Here is a 15,970-nt window from a genome sequence, read left to right as displayed (position 1 = left end):
TTGATTTTCCACTCATCTCGATGCCTACAAGTGAAGCCTGTGGAGCACCTTACATTTTTTTTACACTCATGATTTAGGTCTGGCTAGTCAGCGGTTCCACACACTGGCGAGACGGTTACTAGAACTAAGAGCTGGATGACCAGGGCACGAAAAAAGGACCCCCATGATGCTGATCACCGTGGAGGACCCCAGGACATGATTCATACTACAGAAAGAATAACCACTGATCAAGACAGCAGAAGAATACCCTTGTGGAAGAGAAGAAGCTAGTCCTGCAAAGCACACATGCTCGAGAACTGCAAGTGCAGGAGAAGGCCTATTGCCTCCCTAGCCAAAGGTCTGTGGAGTCGCAAGACCGGGCTCAGGGCAGCGACAGCTGGTCAGCTCACAGGATGGTAGGAGGACACTTGAGGCTTCCAAGGGCTGGACTCTCAAAGCAAGGGTCAATACTGACTTTTCACTGGCCATGGGGTTTAAGCAACAATGAAGGTCTTCAGAAGATCAGACAAAGGACCAGGGCTTTGCCGGCACTTTTTCAGAAGGCAATGAAAGTTGGCTGCAATGGCGAACCAGAGCTCTTCAGCAGCTTGCAGTTCTTCAAAGGGGTATTGGTTTCAATGACTATTACAAATTGTCTGGGGTTGCTTGTGGTCTTGTGCAGAAGGGGGTGACCAAGCAGTTCAAGCTGCACATTCCCTTTGGGGGTGAGAACAAGCCTGATTTGCATATGTTCTTTCCCCTTACTGAAATGGCTTGGCAGTCTGAAGAACGATGGTCTGGAGGGATGCTCAGAGCAATGTCAGAGGTTTGGATTAATTCTAAACCTTCCAGCAGATCAGATGAATGGCTCCAGAAGTCCTCCTTTTATCCTGAATTTGATTGCCTCTGAGCCCACCAAACGTTTTGCCTGGGAAAATACTTTCCGTACATGGCATATCCAGCCTTGAAAGGGCAGGAAGGCAGCCAAAATACAAGATGGCCAAAAGAAAAAGGTAGAAAATATCTGCTGCCACGAGCCCGACCTGGGCACATGTAATGAACCATAAAGTTACTGAAAATAAAAGGGAAAGTGATACAGTGGCAGATGGTCAAAGGAGGAGAAGGGTTGCTAGGAGCACTGCTCAGTCTATATTTGGGATGCACTAGCTGCCAAAAAGTATTCAGTGTTTTTCGTTCTACAAAACAGACTTTACATTTGCAAAGAATCTAAACACATTTCCATTCTTTGCAATTCCAAAGACTGGTTGTGCTCCAAATACCATAACACAGCACTGTTCATTGAAAAGCTTTGACAAGATAGACACCCATGCACTGATCCATGGAAAGTTTGTGGAACGCACTGGGAAGGCATGCACCAACGTCAGCGGCGTCATCTCTTCATGGGCGCTAGAAAATCTGATGCATGGAATAGACAAAGCCTCTTCACCCCTCCCTCTTCCTGCATCAGGCCAGGGGTGAAGTCAGAATGATGACCCCCCCGCCGCCACCGGCTTGATTCCACAATAGGAAAGGGTAGAGTTAAAGGGAAGGGTGAATTGAGAGCCCCAACATCTGACTTGCTGCATGGGAGAACGTCCTGCCTAAGAAAGCTTGTAAACCGAGAGGAAGATGCCATCATCACAATGTCCAGAATGTGTTTATGAATGTGGCTAATGCGTGTCTTTTTATCTGTTTGAATGTGCCTAGTGTGAATTTGCTGAAGTGAAAGTTCAACAAGTGACTTCTGTATGTGAGAATGCCATATGAATGCGTGTGTGTTGGTCAACAGACCTCCGACTGGGAGTGTGGAGGGGCATGCTGTCTTAATGTGGCAGGGCCTTTTTTACTGGGCATCAAGGGTGAAGGCAGCATGAGTGTTCCTACGTGGTATTAGCCCACATTGGTGGAACAGTCTGAAAAGATTGCTTTGCTATAGAATACAATTTTTTGTTCGGCATCAAGGTTGAAGACCGCATGATAAGTTAGTCTGGATACATGTTCTTACTGTGGCATGGCATTTATCGAACAATGCTAGGTAGATTTTCATTTTCATGTGAGATCCCCTTCAACTGCGTGTCCTAGCACATTTTGCTGGACTTGTGGGATTTTTGTCAGTTCTCCTGAGTGAGTGGTAACCTTTCCCCACACTCACCCATTCTTTTGGATACTTCTGCATTTCTTTTGATACCTTTTCCCGGGAGACATGCTTTCCTACAAGTTTTAGGGCATCAGTCTTTGACTTTGCCGGCACACAGCACTCTGTGCAGAGTTGCAGAGCCCCTTGGGCTTCCATTTTTATGTTCTGTCATTTTCCTTGTAGGAACACATGTTCCCATGGGCAGGGGTATATTTAGTATTCTTCCCATCTTTTCTATTGTGAGGTCAGCAGACCCCACCTTATGTGGAGTGCTGAGGAGTTGCACAGTATCCCCTTTCTCAATGCCCCTTTAATTGTTTGGTTAGAGTGACAAGCTAATCTGAATGGCTTGTGACAGTGGTTTTATCCTACCTACGTTTGTGCAATTTTTATTCTCAGGCTGTACTCAAAGCAGTGGTAGTACACAGAAAGGTCACCATTGACTACTGACCCAAAATGGTGAGTGTTCTTTTTTCACCAATTCAAGATGGCTTGTCCCTTCTTGGTTCTTCTGCAGTGCAGAGTGGGGGAAAGTCCTGTTTTTTTTTATACTTTTGTCTTCAGCAGGATCCCTTTGTGTAGGCCGTCAAAGCGTCAATGTGTCCGAGGACAGGAAATGGGGGCGGTCTCTGAAACTCTGTTCTTTGTCTTTTGCTGTGCCTGCATGGAACCAGTTCCAACTGGGAGGCTGGCTGTCCTAAAAGGACAGCCACCACTCAGAGTTTTAATGGTGCATGGGTGCCGATTGGCTGGGTTCCTGCATAAGAGGCATGGTTCCTGAGGCTGAAGACAAGCAGACCCCTGGAACAGAAGAAGCAACGTGGAAGGAGGAGAGATCTCTGCAAACCCTTACAGACGACCCGAGATGCCTTGTGTTCAATTGCTGCTGTGCAACACCTTCGTCCAAGCATCAGGAGAACTCTGAAGAGGACTCCTCCCCCCATTAGACTGGTGGGGCCAGTCAGTCTTCAGACAACCTGCATTTTGAGCCATCCCACAACAACATGTGACCTTCACAGGCTGCAAACCTCCAATACACTGGACATGTGGCCACGGTGCAGTGAATAGTGTTCCGAAGATGGAGTCTTCCCGAAACTTTGGACTCCTTCCGTACCTCCAGAGGCAAGATTACACTCTTTGAAGCCCCCTCACCAGAGTGCTGGACCGAGAAAGCGAAATTAATAGACCGGGTGGTAATCATTCTTCACTGGTGCTTCCCAAAAGACACCAAAACCATAGGACCCTGAAGAATCCTTTGATGGAAGACTCTACTGCTGCTGAGAAATCCATTCCAGTGTCCCTTCTTTCGTCTGCCTGACCAGGAATCTGGTGACCAGGTCTGCTGCTGCGTCGTGGGGGCTTCGTGCTGCATCCTCTTCTTCATGCCTAAGTTGCTAAGTTGCTTTGCTGCTCCTTTGTTGCTGGAGGGCAGATTCATGCGTTTGGGAATTTGACCATACAAGTTTGCCCATGCTTAACACCTGTGTGCCTACAGGGAGCCTTCTCCAAAGTCCCTGACCCTTTTCCCAACAAAGAGTGTCACTTACTTGCTACTGAAGACTTCCTCCGAAACCTTTGAACTTTCTACAGTTCGTGCTTTGCTTGTTTTGCCCTCCAATCTGAAGCAGGTTCTCATAACTAGATAGGGATGGACTGCTAGGGCCTCTGGGATATATACCTGCTTTAGGTTGGTTTTGTTTCATCCATTTTTACATGAAACCGATAATCTGAATGTTAAAACTGAAGTTTTACTTAACTTTTAATTGCTTACTGCCATTCTAAAAGCATTACAAAAGGAACACGTTACTTACCTGTAACTGTTGTTCTCCAGCATGCGTCTGGCATGGATTCACATGCTCATGAATATAAGAATATTCCCCGTCGTCAGGCTGGGAATCCTCGGTAAAGAAAAAAAATCAGTATCAGTTTTGTTTCTGATCTGTCTTTCGTAGTAGTAACCAATCACTGATCTCTGCGTCATACTGACCACAGCCAATGACTGCCATCTCCCTAAGCCCCGCCACTGGCAGCCATCTTCAGATTTGGTAGCACGTGAAGTGGCAGTATGACCAAGTGAAGAGCCGCAGAGGGGTAGGCGGGAGGGTTCGCATGTGAATCCATGCCAGACCCATGCTGGAGAACAACAGTTACAGGTAAGTAACTTGTTCCTTCTCCAGCATGGGGTCTGGCATGGATTCACATGCTCATGAATATAAGAATACATAGCAGTACACACATGCACAACCACGGGAGGTGGCAACAGGCTCAACATTAAGCAATACAACAACTCAACATTAAGCGTCTCTTACCTCCTCACCAGGCTCACCTTAAGCGAACAGGTTGCGCAGCACTGCTTGGCCGACCCTGGACTCCTCCCTGGAATCCCGATCGACGCAGTAGAATCTCGTGAAGGTGTGCGTTGACCTCCACGTAGCAGCCCTGCAGATGTCCAGCAGGGGCACACCAGATAGGAATGCCGTAGTAGCAGCGATCACTCTGGTCGAATGGGCTCTCGGACGGACTGGCAGCGGTCGGTTTGCCAACGGGTGGCAGTGCATGATGCAGCCGGAGAGCCATCTGGAAATAGAAGCCTTCGAGAGAGCCTTCCCTTGATTCACAGGTCCAAAGTTCACAAACAGCTGTGGTGTCCTCCGAAAACTCTTTGTGCGGTCCACGTAGAACTTCAGCGCTCTAGCCACATCCAGCGAGTGCAAAGTCCTCTCGGCCGGCGACGAAGGAGACGGGAAGAAAACAGGTAACACCAGGGGCTCGTTAAGATGGAAGTCCGACGGCACCTTGGGCATAAAGGAGGGGTGCGTCCTAAGCACCACCCTCGAGGCATGGAAAGTCAAGTACGGTGCTTTGCAGGATAGGGCCTGGATCTCTCCCACTCGTCGTGCGGCGGTAATGGCCACCAGGAATGCAGTCTTCCACGACACAAACTTCATCGGTGCTGAGTGCATCGGCTCGAATGGGGGCCCCATGAGCCTAGTCAGCACCACGTTAAGTTCCCACGCTGGGGCCGGGGCCTTCACCGGCGGGAACGACCGGAACAGTTATTTCATAAACTCTTTCACCAGTCGATGGGACCACAGGGACGTCCGTCCTGTGGTTCTGGTATATCTGGAAATCGCCGCCAGATGAATCTTAATGGAGGCATGGGCTAGCCCAGCCTTTGCCAGCGATAGCAGGTACGGCAGCGCCTGAGGGGCCGTAATCCGTAGGGGGGGTTGATCTTCTGTGCTCGGCACCAGATAGAGAACCTCTTTCACTTGTGACCATAGCATTTGAGAGTCGAGGGCGCCCTGGCCTTTGCAAGAACCTCTCTGCAGTCGGCCGGTATATCGTACCCTCCAAACTCTAGCGCTGCAGGAGCCAAGCCTGCAGGTTCAGCGACGCAGGGTCGTGGTGGAAGATGGCGCCTCCTTCTCTGGAGAGGAGATTCGCGTCCGCCGACAGCTTGATGGATGGGGACGTTGACAAGTCCAGAAGGTCCGGGAACCAGATCTGCCTCGGCCATGCCGGTGCGACGAGGATCATCCTGCACCGGGACCTCTTGAGCTGGTTGATGAGTCGAAGCAGCAACGGAGGGAACGCATACAGGTATAGGCCGTCCCAGGGGAACGAGAACGCATCGCCCATGCTTCTCGGCTGGGGAAACCTGCTGGCGAACCTCTGGCACTTCGAGTTCGTCGCTGTTGCGAACAGGTCGATTTGGGGTTTGCCCCATCGTCGGAAGAGTTGATCCACCTGATCCTGGCGCAGCTCCCACTCGTGACACGCGCGCAGCTCCCTGCTGAGCGAGTCGGCGATGGTGTTTCTTTCTCCTGCCAGGTGGAAGGGAACCAGGAACATCCCCTGGGCGACCGCCCAGTGCCACAGATCCTGTGCCTTCTTGGATAGGGGCTGGGGATATGGTACTCCCTGCTTCCGTATGTAAAACATTGTCGTAGTGTTGTCCGTGAAGATCCGCACCACCTTGCCCTTGAGCGATGGGAGGAACGATTTGAGAGCCCAGAACACGGCTCAGAGTTCCAGGATGTTGATGTGCAGGAGCTTCTCCTCCGGGAGCCAGAGGCCTCTTGCGTGGAGATCTCCGGTGTGGGCGCCCCAACCTTCCAGGGAAGCGTCCGTCGTCACCGTCTCCTGGTACGCCGACGTCTGAAAGTCCTTGCCCGCCGTGAGGGGCGCTCGAACGCCCCACCACTGAATCGCCTGCCGGAACACCTCGTTGAGGGGGACCCTGTCTTCGAAGGTGCCCGTCGCTTGCATCCAACGGGCGTCGAGACATTCTTGAAGAGGGCGCATCCGTAGTCTGCAAAGGCGCACCAGGTAGATGCAAGAGGACATCATCCCCAGGAGGGACTTGATGGACCTCACCCTGGCCACGTCCGTGGCTAGCAGGCGCTGCACTTTGCCCAGAATGCTCTTCGTCCGTTCTTCCGACGGTGCCGCCAGGCGCCTCACTGTATTGAGCTTCGCTCCCAGAAACAGGGCCACCTGCGACGGCACCAGGTGGGACTTTGGGTAATTTATGGCGAATCCCAGGTCTGTGAGTAGCTGGACGGTCCTCGCAGTGTGTTCGACGGTGAGTTCCCTCGTCCTTGAGCGGATGAGCCAGTCGTCCAGGTAGGGGTAGACGTGAATCTCCTGCAGGCGCAGCCGCGCCGCCACAGGTGCCAGGCACTAAGTAAAGACCCTGGGGGCCGACTTCAATCCGAACGGCAGTGCTCTGAATTGGTAGTGGCATCCCTGGACGACGAACCTGAGGAACTTTCGGTGACTTCTGAGGATGGGAAAGTGGAAGTATGCATCCTCCAGGTCCAGCGACAATAGGAAGTCGCCTTCCTCCAGCTGTCCCAGAACGTGCTGGAGGGTGACCATCCTGAACTTTTGTGACCTGATGTATTTGTTCAAACGACGAAGGTCCAGGATGGGATGCCAGCCGCCTGTCTTCTTCCTGACGAGGAAGTACCTTGAGTACACCCCGGAGCCTCTTCAGGACGGGCTCGATGGCGCCTTTCCTGAGCATCGCCCATACTTCCAACAGAAGTTGCGCAACGTGATTTTCCTTCCTGGCCACAGGTGGAATGTGAGGGCACTTCTTCAGGAATTTGATAGAGTGTCCTCTTGCCGGGGTATCCAGCACCCAACGATCGGTGGAGATGGACTTCCACACGCCGACGAACTTCGTCAGCCGGCATCCCACCGGGGTGCTTTGGTGGGGGCCCGAGGCCACGGCCGGTTCAGTCCTGCTTGGAGGTGGTGGCCTTGCCGCCCTGGCCAACTTGCCGACGGCGGCGAGGCGCTCCTTGCTTGCCGCAACCCCTGTAGGCCGCCTGAGACGAGGAGCGTGTCGCCTGGCGGTAGGACGAGCCACCGCTGGATCCCTTGGAGGCCCCCTGTCTGCCTCTGGAGCTCCGAAAGGGCCGTCGTTGCTGAAGGGCTCCTAGGGCGCGGGCCGTGTCCGTCTTTATGGCTTGGAGGGATTCGTCCACCGCCTTCCCGAACAAGTTGCTGCCGTCGAACGGCATGTCCAACACCCTGGTCTGGACGTCCTGACGGAAGTCGGTCGCCCGGAGCCAACCCCATCGTCGTAGGCAAACTCTGTTGCCCAGCTGGCGGAACCCGGTATCGGCAATATCGGTTGCCACCGTTATGGCGTGGTGCGACGCCACCTCGCCTTCTTGAAGTATTTCCAGGGCCTCGGACCTCTTGTCGTCCGGTAGGAAGTCCAATATGGGGGCCAGCTTAAACCAGAGCTTCCTGTCGTAACGGGCCACGATCGCCAGGGCGTTGGCCGCTTTGATCGTCGTCGCTGCCGACGAAATGACCCCGTCGCCCCATGGCGTCTAACTTCTTTCCCTCGCTGCCCGGAGGGGAATTCGACGTTGAGGCTCCTGACTCCGCCGCTTTCTTCTTCGCTGCCGCCGAGACGACCGAGTCTGGCGTTGGCTGGGACCTAAGGCACAGGGGAGAGGTCTCGGGGACCCGGTACTTCTTCTCGTACCGGTTCCGTTTGGCTGGTGCCGCGATGACAGTCTTCCTCTTGGCCTCCCGGCGCTGATAGAGGAAACCTTCCTTTTTCTGCTCCTCCGGGCAGAGCTGGAACAATTCGGACGCCCTGGCGATCATGGCGTGGAATGAGCCAATCTCGTCGGGCGGAGATGCCCGTGCGACGGGAGACGCGTTGCATCATCGTCGCCCTCAGAACCCGTCGTCGAGCCCTCCGCACCGTCATCTCCCGACTCGTGGGAGGATGAGGAGGCAACTGCAGGCCTTACGGGGGTGAGAGGAGAAGAGGGTTGGGTCCTCCGTCGTTTGTTCTGAGGACTTCCCGACGGGCCAGGTTGCGGGTCCTCCGGCCTGGGCCGTGGTAATCTCGTCCTTATCTCAGAGCATAAGGACTGGATCACAGACAAAATGGCCGCCGAGCTATCCTGAGGCCTAGGTTCCGGCTGAGCCGGAAGGGAAGGCTGTTCTTCCTCGCCATCGTCGTCTTCCTCGGTTATAGGGAAGGCTGCTCTTCCTCGTCATCGTCGTCTTCCTTGGTTATCTCCCGAGGATCTTCCTTGCGGGACCGAACCTTCTCGAATTGTACTTCGAGATTCCTTGTGACCTCGGTCAGTTCCTCCTCCGAGGCTGACTCAGAGCTCGAGGAGGATACCGTGCCCCCCCCCCCCTTGTTCCATCATGGCGGCCATGATGATGGGCTGAAAAGAGGATTCCCTCCTTGGCGGCAGGGAAACTCTAGTCCCGGAGGCAGTCTCCGCTGGCGGGGTCTCTGCCGGCTTGGCCAGAGTCGCCGCTATCGCCTCGATAGAGCCCTTTGCCTGCTGGGTAGGGGCCTTCACCACCTTAGGTGCGTCCTGGGACTTCTCCTTAGGGGGAGGGGCGACGCCTCGCTCCCCCTCTCCCGAGATCGGACGGGGCTCCTCCCGAAGCTTACCCGGGGTCTCGGACTTCCTCTTCCCCGAACCGGAGCGCTGGCTCGTGGTTGACGGTGCCAGGGAAGGTGCGCCCTGCCTAGCGACCGAAGAGCCCGACCTTTCGGCGCTCCCGGAGCCAGCAGACTCGCGGCGCTTGGCCTGATGTTGGGCCCCCGTCGCCAAGGCGCACGCACAGGACTTAAAAGCCCGCTCGGACCCTTTCTTCTTCTTCTCACCCATTGAGCCCTTCTCCAACCAGCCGGCGAGACGAGATAGACGGTCCCTCATGGTCCGCTCCGACAAGTTGTTCTTGCAGAACCGGTAGTCCTTCTCTACATGAGTCTTGTCCCCATGAAGACAGTAGAGGCATCGCAAATGTTCGTCCTCCTTAAACACATTCTGCAGCCTGCATCCAGGGCAGCTGCGAAACAGCTTGGGTCCGGGTGACAAACTCGCGTCCTGGGCCATCTCGAAGTAGGCCGTGAATCTTCTGGAATTCTCCAAGAGGTTGATTCGACGAAATCTTCGCCCTTGAGGGGCGTAGGAAAATCCTGCAACGGGTACCCATTAACGGGAGTAGAAACGGTGGATCTTGAGGCTCGATTAACCTGAAAAATCACCTGAAAAAGCGCGAAACACGCAGTAAAAGCTCGAGAGCTAAGCACGGGGACTCCCAACACTTGAACGTGCGGTAAAAATCTGAAGATGGCTGCCAGAGGCGGGGCTTAGGGAGATGGCAGTCATTGGCTGTGGTCAGTATGACGCAGAGATCAGTGATTGGTTACTACTACGAAAGACAGATCAGAAACAAAACTGATACTGATTCTTTTTTCTTTACCGAGGATTCCCAGCCTGAAGACGGGGAATATTTTTATATTCATGAGCATGTGAATCCATGCCAGACCCCATGCTGGAGAAGTGATCTACTTACTGTAAAGAATGCATTTACTTTACTTTCTGAAGTACCTTTACCTTAGTGTATATATAAAATAAACCATTATTTTCAAGTAACTAATGTTTAGTGTTTTAAGTGTTTATTTGGCCTGTGTGTATAGTCCAAGTTCTTTCTACCTCCTTACAGCCCCCTTCCTCCTTCCTAAGATAAGCCTGCCTGCTCTGCCATTGCTACCATCAAATCGTGTGTGGTTCAGTCCTATATTAAATATTGGAGCCCTGTGTCCCAAGTGTGAGTCTTCTAAAGTTTTACCCAAAGTGGACATTTGTAAAACCCCCCAACCAACATCAAGGGCGAAGCAAACATACGTGCTATTTACCAGACTAGACTGGTCTACATTGGTGCAGCCAACCTGGACATCTTTTTTTATTGTGGCATGGCATTTTGTGTAGGTAAAGCCTACACAAGGATTTTCTTATATGGTAATAATACTACCATATATTGGTGCAGCCTCAATGGGCGTGTATGGATGCAGCCAGCATTAAAATATTTCCGGCTAGACACACAAGGCAACTATTCAAACGCAATACCAACTGCCCGGGGAATAAAGCAAGGCTGCCCCCCTAGGCGCAACATTTAATTTCTACATATCCGAAGTTGGAAAAGCGTTTGAAGAAGTGAGAAGTACCCCTCCCCCCCCTACACTGAATGGAACTAAAGTCAGCTGGCTCCTATACGCAGATGATATTGTGATATTAGACCTTACCCCAATAGGCCTGCAACGCAAGCTATCGGCCCTGAAAGAATACACGGCGAAGATGGGCCTAGAAGTCAACATGGCAAAATCAGAGATCCTGACCTTTGAAAATCTAAAAGGGGCAACCTCAAGAAAACATCAATTCCAGTGGTCACTGGGGAAAGAAAAAATCCCAAAAGTAAAGAGCAGCAGATACCTGGGAGTACACATTAATTCCAGCTTACGTGACGAACCAATAGTATCTCAAACGCTAAGCAAATGTAAGCAATTAACAGCACAAGCGTGGGCAGTCCACAACAAATATGGGAAATTCTCTTACAGGCCCGTGATAAATTTCTATAAAAGCAAGGTATTTCCAGCCCTTATATTTGAAGCAGAATACATGTTTGGATGCTCAAGCGAAATCTGGTCAAGGTGCGATGGGTCGTTTTGGAAAATGATTTTGCAAATTCCAACAAGGTATCCAACGGCATGTGTACTTTATGAAGTAGGAGTACCAACTCTGGATGCAAATTTCACTTGGAACATGCTGACCCTATACAGCAAGACGATCGAGGTCCCAGCTCCCCAATTTGAAATACTGGCAGAGCATGAAAAAGAGAGGCCAAAGCCGATACTCCAACAATGGAGACTGAATTGCAAAAAGATATTACAAGAGCTAGGAGCAGAGGAGAACCAGTTGACCACGAATCCAAACGCTGTGAAAAAGAAAGTAATGGACCACGATTGGATCAAAACAATTGAGAAAAGAAACTCCCATAAATGTATGACAAATCATCCTGGCGAAGCTAAGGGAAGAGCGCAGACATTACAATATTTGGAAATGTTTCCATGCAAAGTTCTAAGAAGATCTTACCTAAGATTTAGGTTGAACTTGTACGAAACAAGAGAAGTAGAAATGCACAGAAAGAAACTGCTGAACAATGACTTAAAATGCTGCTTCTGCCAAATAGAGAATGAATCATTGAAACACTTGGTTCTGTATTGCAGCGAACTCAAAGTTCTGAGAACGAAATATTTGGCCACCGAAAGTGATATAGTCGCAACATATGGCGAGGAAGAGTGGTGGTGCCGCTTACATTGTAGCGCCCATAAAAAACTGTCGCTGGCGCTCACATTGTTCCTACAACAGATGGAAATTAAGATGCGGGAAATGGAGTAAGAAATGCAGGAAATTGCCTGCTTCCAAAAGAAATAGGTTGAAGCCGGCGAGATCCCTAGAAGGGCCAAGTGGCTCCAGACAGACCATGATGGAGTGGAATGAAAGGGAGCGGCTTCCCACGAAATTGTAAAATGTTTTAGAAGAAATACATAGTTAAGATTTTACAAGCTAAGTTTGCTAGGGATGAGAATGATAATGTAAGAATGTTTTCAAAAGTTTGTACAAACTAAATGAAAAATAATTTAAAAAAAATAAAAAAAAAAAAATTATACTGACACATTGTGGGCAAAAGGTATTAAAAGTAGTTGGAAAATGCTCCATGCTTTGTTGGTGGCTTGCGTCTATTGGATTTTTTTCATGCGTTATGGAACAAAATCAGTTGCAGACTGACTTTTTACCAAATTTCTCACAGAAAGTGCTGAAAATGCAGGATTTTAGCCCTTTATTTAAAAAATTCTCTCAGGGTGGGTTAAGGGGACCCGCACCCAAACCACTTTTTGTTCGTTTGGGCTCCCTATTGCATATTTGTGACAAACATTTATGCCACTACAATAACAAAATCCAAAAGCTGCCACATAAGGGACCCCTAAAAAGTACACCACTGCACCTCACTGTAAGGTGAGGTGTGCAGTGTAAAACAAACAAGGAAGTGTGATGAGAAACAGAGTCCCTTACACAGATAGCCATAGGAACTGATTAGTGACCGCGATAAAGGATGAGGTAAGTATAAGTATAGCAAAAAGGATTTACTTGCCTCCAAAAGATAGGACAGGTTCAAAACAGAAAATGTTGGGGCGGGGGGTGGAGGGTTCCATAGATGACTATGGAGGGAAAGCAGCAAAAACAACATTTTTCCTAAAAGTTCATTTGGACAAACTTTGCAACTCCCTAAAAGTACTACAAACAAAAAACAAAGATCATGGTGTTTGAAAAAAACAACAAGAGGAAGATGATCAATTCATGGTTCTTGGCGGGAAACAAACTTGAACAAGTAGCAAAATTCAAATATCTGGGGGTTCTCATTGACTCGACAGCTAAAGACTTAGCGATGCAACACCACCTCTTGGAAAAAACGAAAACCCTCGTCTCACAAGCGAAAATACTGGACAAAAAATATGGGCGCTTTTCATTGATGCCCTTACTTAAATTCTATTGGGGCAGTTATTCCAACGATTACCTATGTATGGAGCGGATGCCATCTTTACCTATTTTACTGTGGTCCAGACTGGAGAGCCTTTTTTGGCGTTCCGTGTTGAATCTACCGCCTTCCACTCCACTAGCCCTGATAAGACGTGAACTGTCTCTTTCATCTCTGGAGTCAATAGTAACTAGGGCTTCTGTTATGTTATACAAGAAGATCAAAGAACCTTCTTCCCCGACAATTTTTTCGTTGGTGCAGGCGGAGATGAATCTAGGTACAAGCGTACTTCTGTCAAAATGGGAGGCAATGTGTACAGCACAGCTTGAAATCTGCGGCAGCTCTATGGAAGAACTTTTGGGTAATCCAACAAAAACCAAAACCCGCATGGAAGAAATGGATTGGATAAACACACTCGACAAAGCCTCTGAGTATAAGCTGACTAGCAACCTAACTCCAACATGCAGAAAACTAAATACAATCCAACCATTTTTGATAAAACATCCAAGCAGAAAAATCCGGAATACTCTCAGTGCTAGGCTGAATTTGCTCCCTACGAACGAAATCCTGCACATAAGAGGCCTCTCTTCAACTAATATCTGCCGCTTTTGTACCGACACCCAACAAATCGAAACATTACAGCATCTTCTTCTATTTTGTCCAGGAACAGACAAATATAGATCGCCATACCTGCTTCATCATTTAAAGCAAGCTTACTTGGTCGACGAAGCACTCTGGTGGGATCGCCTAATAGAAGGCTTGAGACCCTCTTGGACAATAGCAGCCACCGAAATTTTGGATCAAATCTTTTCACACACAGAATCGCAGTCTGGGCAGAGCGGACCCACTTAAGCACAAGCACAAGGGGTGAAATGCGAGGTTGGGCGTTGGATGGACCACTCACCAGGAGGGCTGGGTGTGTCTTTGAACTTGCTCATGCTTCCCTTCGCTACAGCTTCTCTTGACTTCGGATCTCTTCTTCACACATTCTGTAATGACTTTTTAGAAATTGCAAATTGAAGTTTTTCTTCATCCTCTTGTAAAAATCACTTCGGTGATTATTTACTCGTAATAAAAAACAAAAATTAAAAAAAAAAATAGTACTACCAACATGTACCTTTGTTTCCCATGGGGTTAGTTCTGGAATTTTTAAAGTAGCTAGTGTATTTTTAATACTTATCTGTATTTTTAAAGTCCTCTTTGCATGCTGCATCACTGCAACTAATTTAAAGCATGGCAATGCAATCCAGCTTTACCTTATTGATTTTAAAAGTGTTCTCTTTACAAGTGCCCCCCCCTTTACTGTTTTTCTAATACGTCAATTCGATTTCTTAAGTACTTACCTGATTGCAGGCCTTCATTTTTCAGTATATGTACTATGTAGACTAATCTATTGTACGATTGTCTGCGTCTACCTGTACCTGCTACTAGTACACTTCCCTTCTAAGAGTGAAGATAGGCTGATATGTTGGTAGATCATAATAGCCACACTCCGGTTACTGTGCTTGAATCCATAAACAAAGAACTTCATAAAAACATTAATAGCTGGAAAGAACAGAAGTACTTATGTACATAAGATGTAAAATATTCACCTTCTTGGCTTCCAACATCTTGTTTTCGAAGACGTAGGAAATACAGTTCCTCACCACTTCCAGTCGTCGGGCACTGTTTGCCAGGGCAGTCCCATTTCGTTCCTCAATAGCAGCTGGCGCATGGGGAAAAGAAAAGCTAAGTTACAGGTTTAGTGAATATTAAGATGGATTTTCAGAATCAGCCGAGTGGACAAATTTCAAGATGCCACTTTCTTTCGGTGAACCGGGATGACACCATTGTCTAGCAAACTACCAAGGTAGTCTGACTGAGCAGTAAGGCTTTCACCTAGGAATATTAGGAGGTGTGAAAGATTCAGTTAAGCACATACAGGCCACTCCTAATAGAAGGTATGGCAGAATGCATGAAAATACAACTATTCATTTAGCCCTTGGACAACTCTTGGTAACTAAAACCCACAGGTAGGTCTTACACTAACATACCCTATTACACAGCATACACTTTGGGATGCTGCGGCTACAGAGCAAGAATACGTTTATTTAAAAACACCTTTGCAACTGTAGTGTAGCAATGCAAGTAATTGAGAAATGACTTACAGTAATGTTCTTTCTATGGATTCTTCTCCTGCAGATTCCTCTGATAGATATCCTCATCCAGCTCTGCTGCTCATAAATGATTCGACAGGAGGGTGGGGGGCGGGGGGGGCGTAGTGGACCTCGAATCAGCCGTTGATGGTTCTTGCTCAGTGCTCAATCGTTGGCTCTGGACTCAACACTTGGCGTCATATATATATATATATATATATATATATATATATATACCACGCCACTACACCCCCTACCTCAGTTCCACCTTAGAATAGGAAGCATTGCAAAGGGTAAAAACCCTAAGAATTAGAGTAAAATTGAAAAATCTTCTTTTTTCTTTTTGAAAGACAAGCAACTAGCCAGATAGAAGCTGTCACCACAGAGTCATCACTAGACATCTCTTTGCTTAGAAAGATGTGCCAAGCCGTAAGAACTTTGAGCGGGGATGAATAGGCGAGGCGATGAGGAATCTATGGGTGAAAAGCAATCCATTTAAGCAGAAATTACTTACCGTAATGTTCTTTCTATAGATTCGTCTCCCGCAGATTCCTCATCTGATAAGACTCCCCAAACCGTTAGGACTGCACAGGCGGGCAGGAAATGCTACAGTAGCAGATTTTGCAGAACTGCCCAACCAGAACGTGCATCAGCCCCGTGGGCAACATTCAGATAATAGTGCCTGGTAAACGTGTGCAAGGACGACCATATGGCCGCGCAACAGATGTCCCTAATGGGAACTCACCTCTGCAAGTCCTTAAAAGCCGAGACCATTCTCGACGAGTGTGCCCCAATGCCGGGCAAAAGCTCCCCGTCTGCAGACTGATGACATTCTGCT

General features: G+C 49.1%; 1 protein-coding gene across 10 annotated transcripts in view; it reads right to left on the bottom strand.

Moving 5' to 3' along the window:
* The window catches only part of SBF1 (SET binding factor 1), a 2,512,102-nt gene that overhangs the window by 1,620,638 nt on the left and 875,494 nt on the right, over positions 1-15,970 (bottom strand). For all 10 annotated transcript variants that reach the window (XM_069629502.1, XM_069629505.1, XM_069629506.1 and 7 more), the window contains one exon: positions 14,590-14,702. In XM_069629502.1, the coding sequence (XP_069485603.1) occupies positions 14,590-14,702 (113 nt within the window). The remainder of the gene's footprint in view (positions 1-14,589; positions 14,703-15,970) is intronic.

This window comes from Ambystoma mexicanum, chromosome 12, assembly GCF_040938575.1.
Source record: "Ambystoma mexicanum isolate Mex_15411 chromosome 12, UKY_AmexF1_1, whole genome shotgun sequence".
NCBI classification, from domain to species: Eukaryota; Metazoa; Chordata; class Amphibia; order Caudata; family Ambystomatidae; genus Ambystoma; species Ambystoma mexicanum.
The sequence above is the reverse complement of the archived record's forward strand: the minus strand, read 5'-3'. Positions and strand labels throughout refer to the sequence as shown.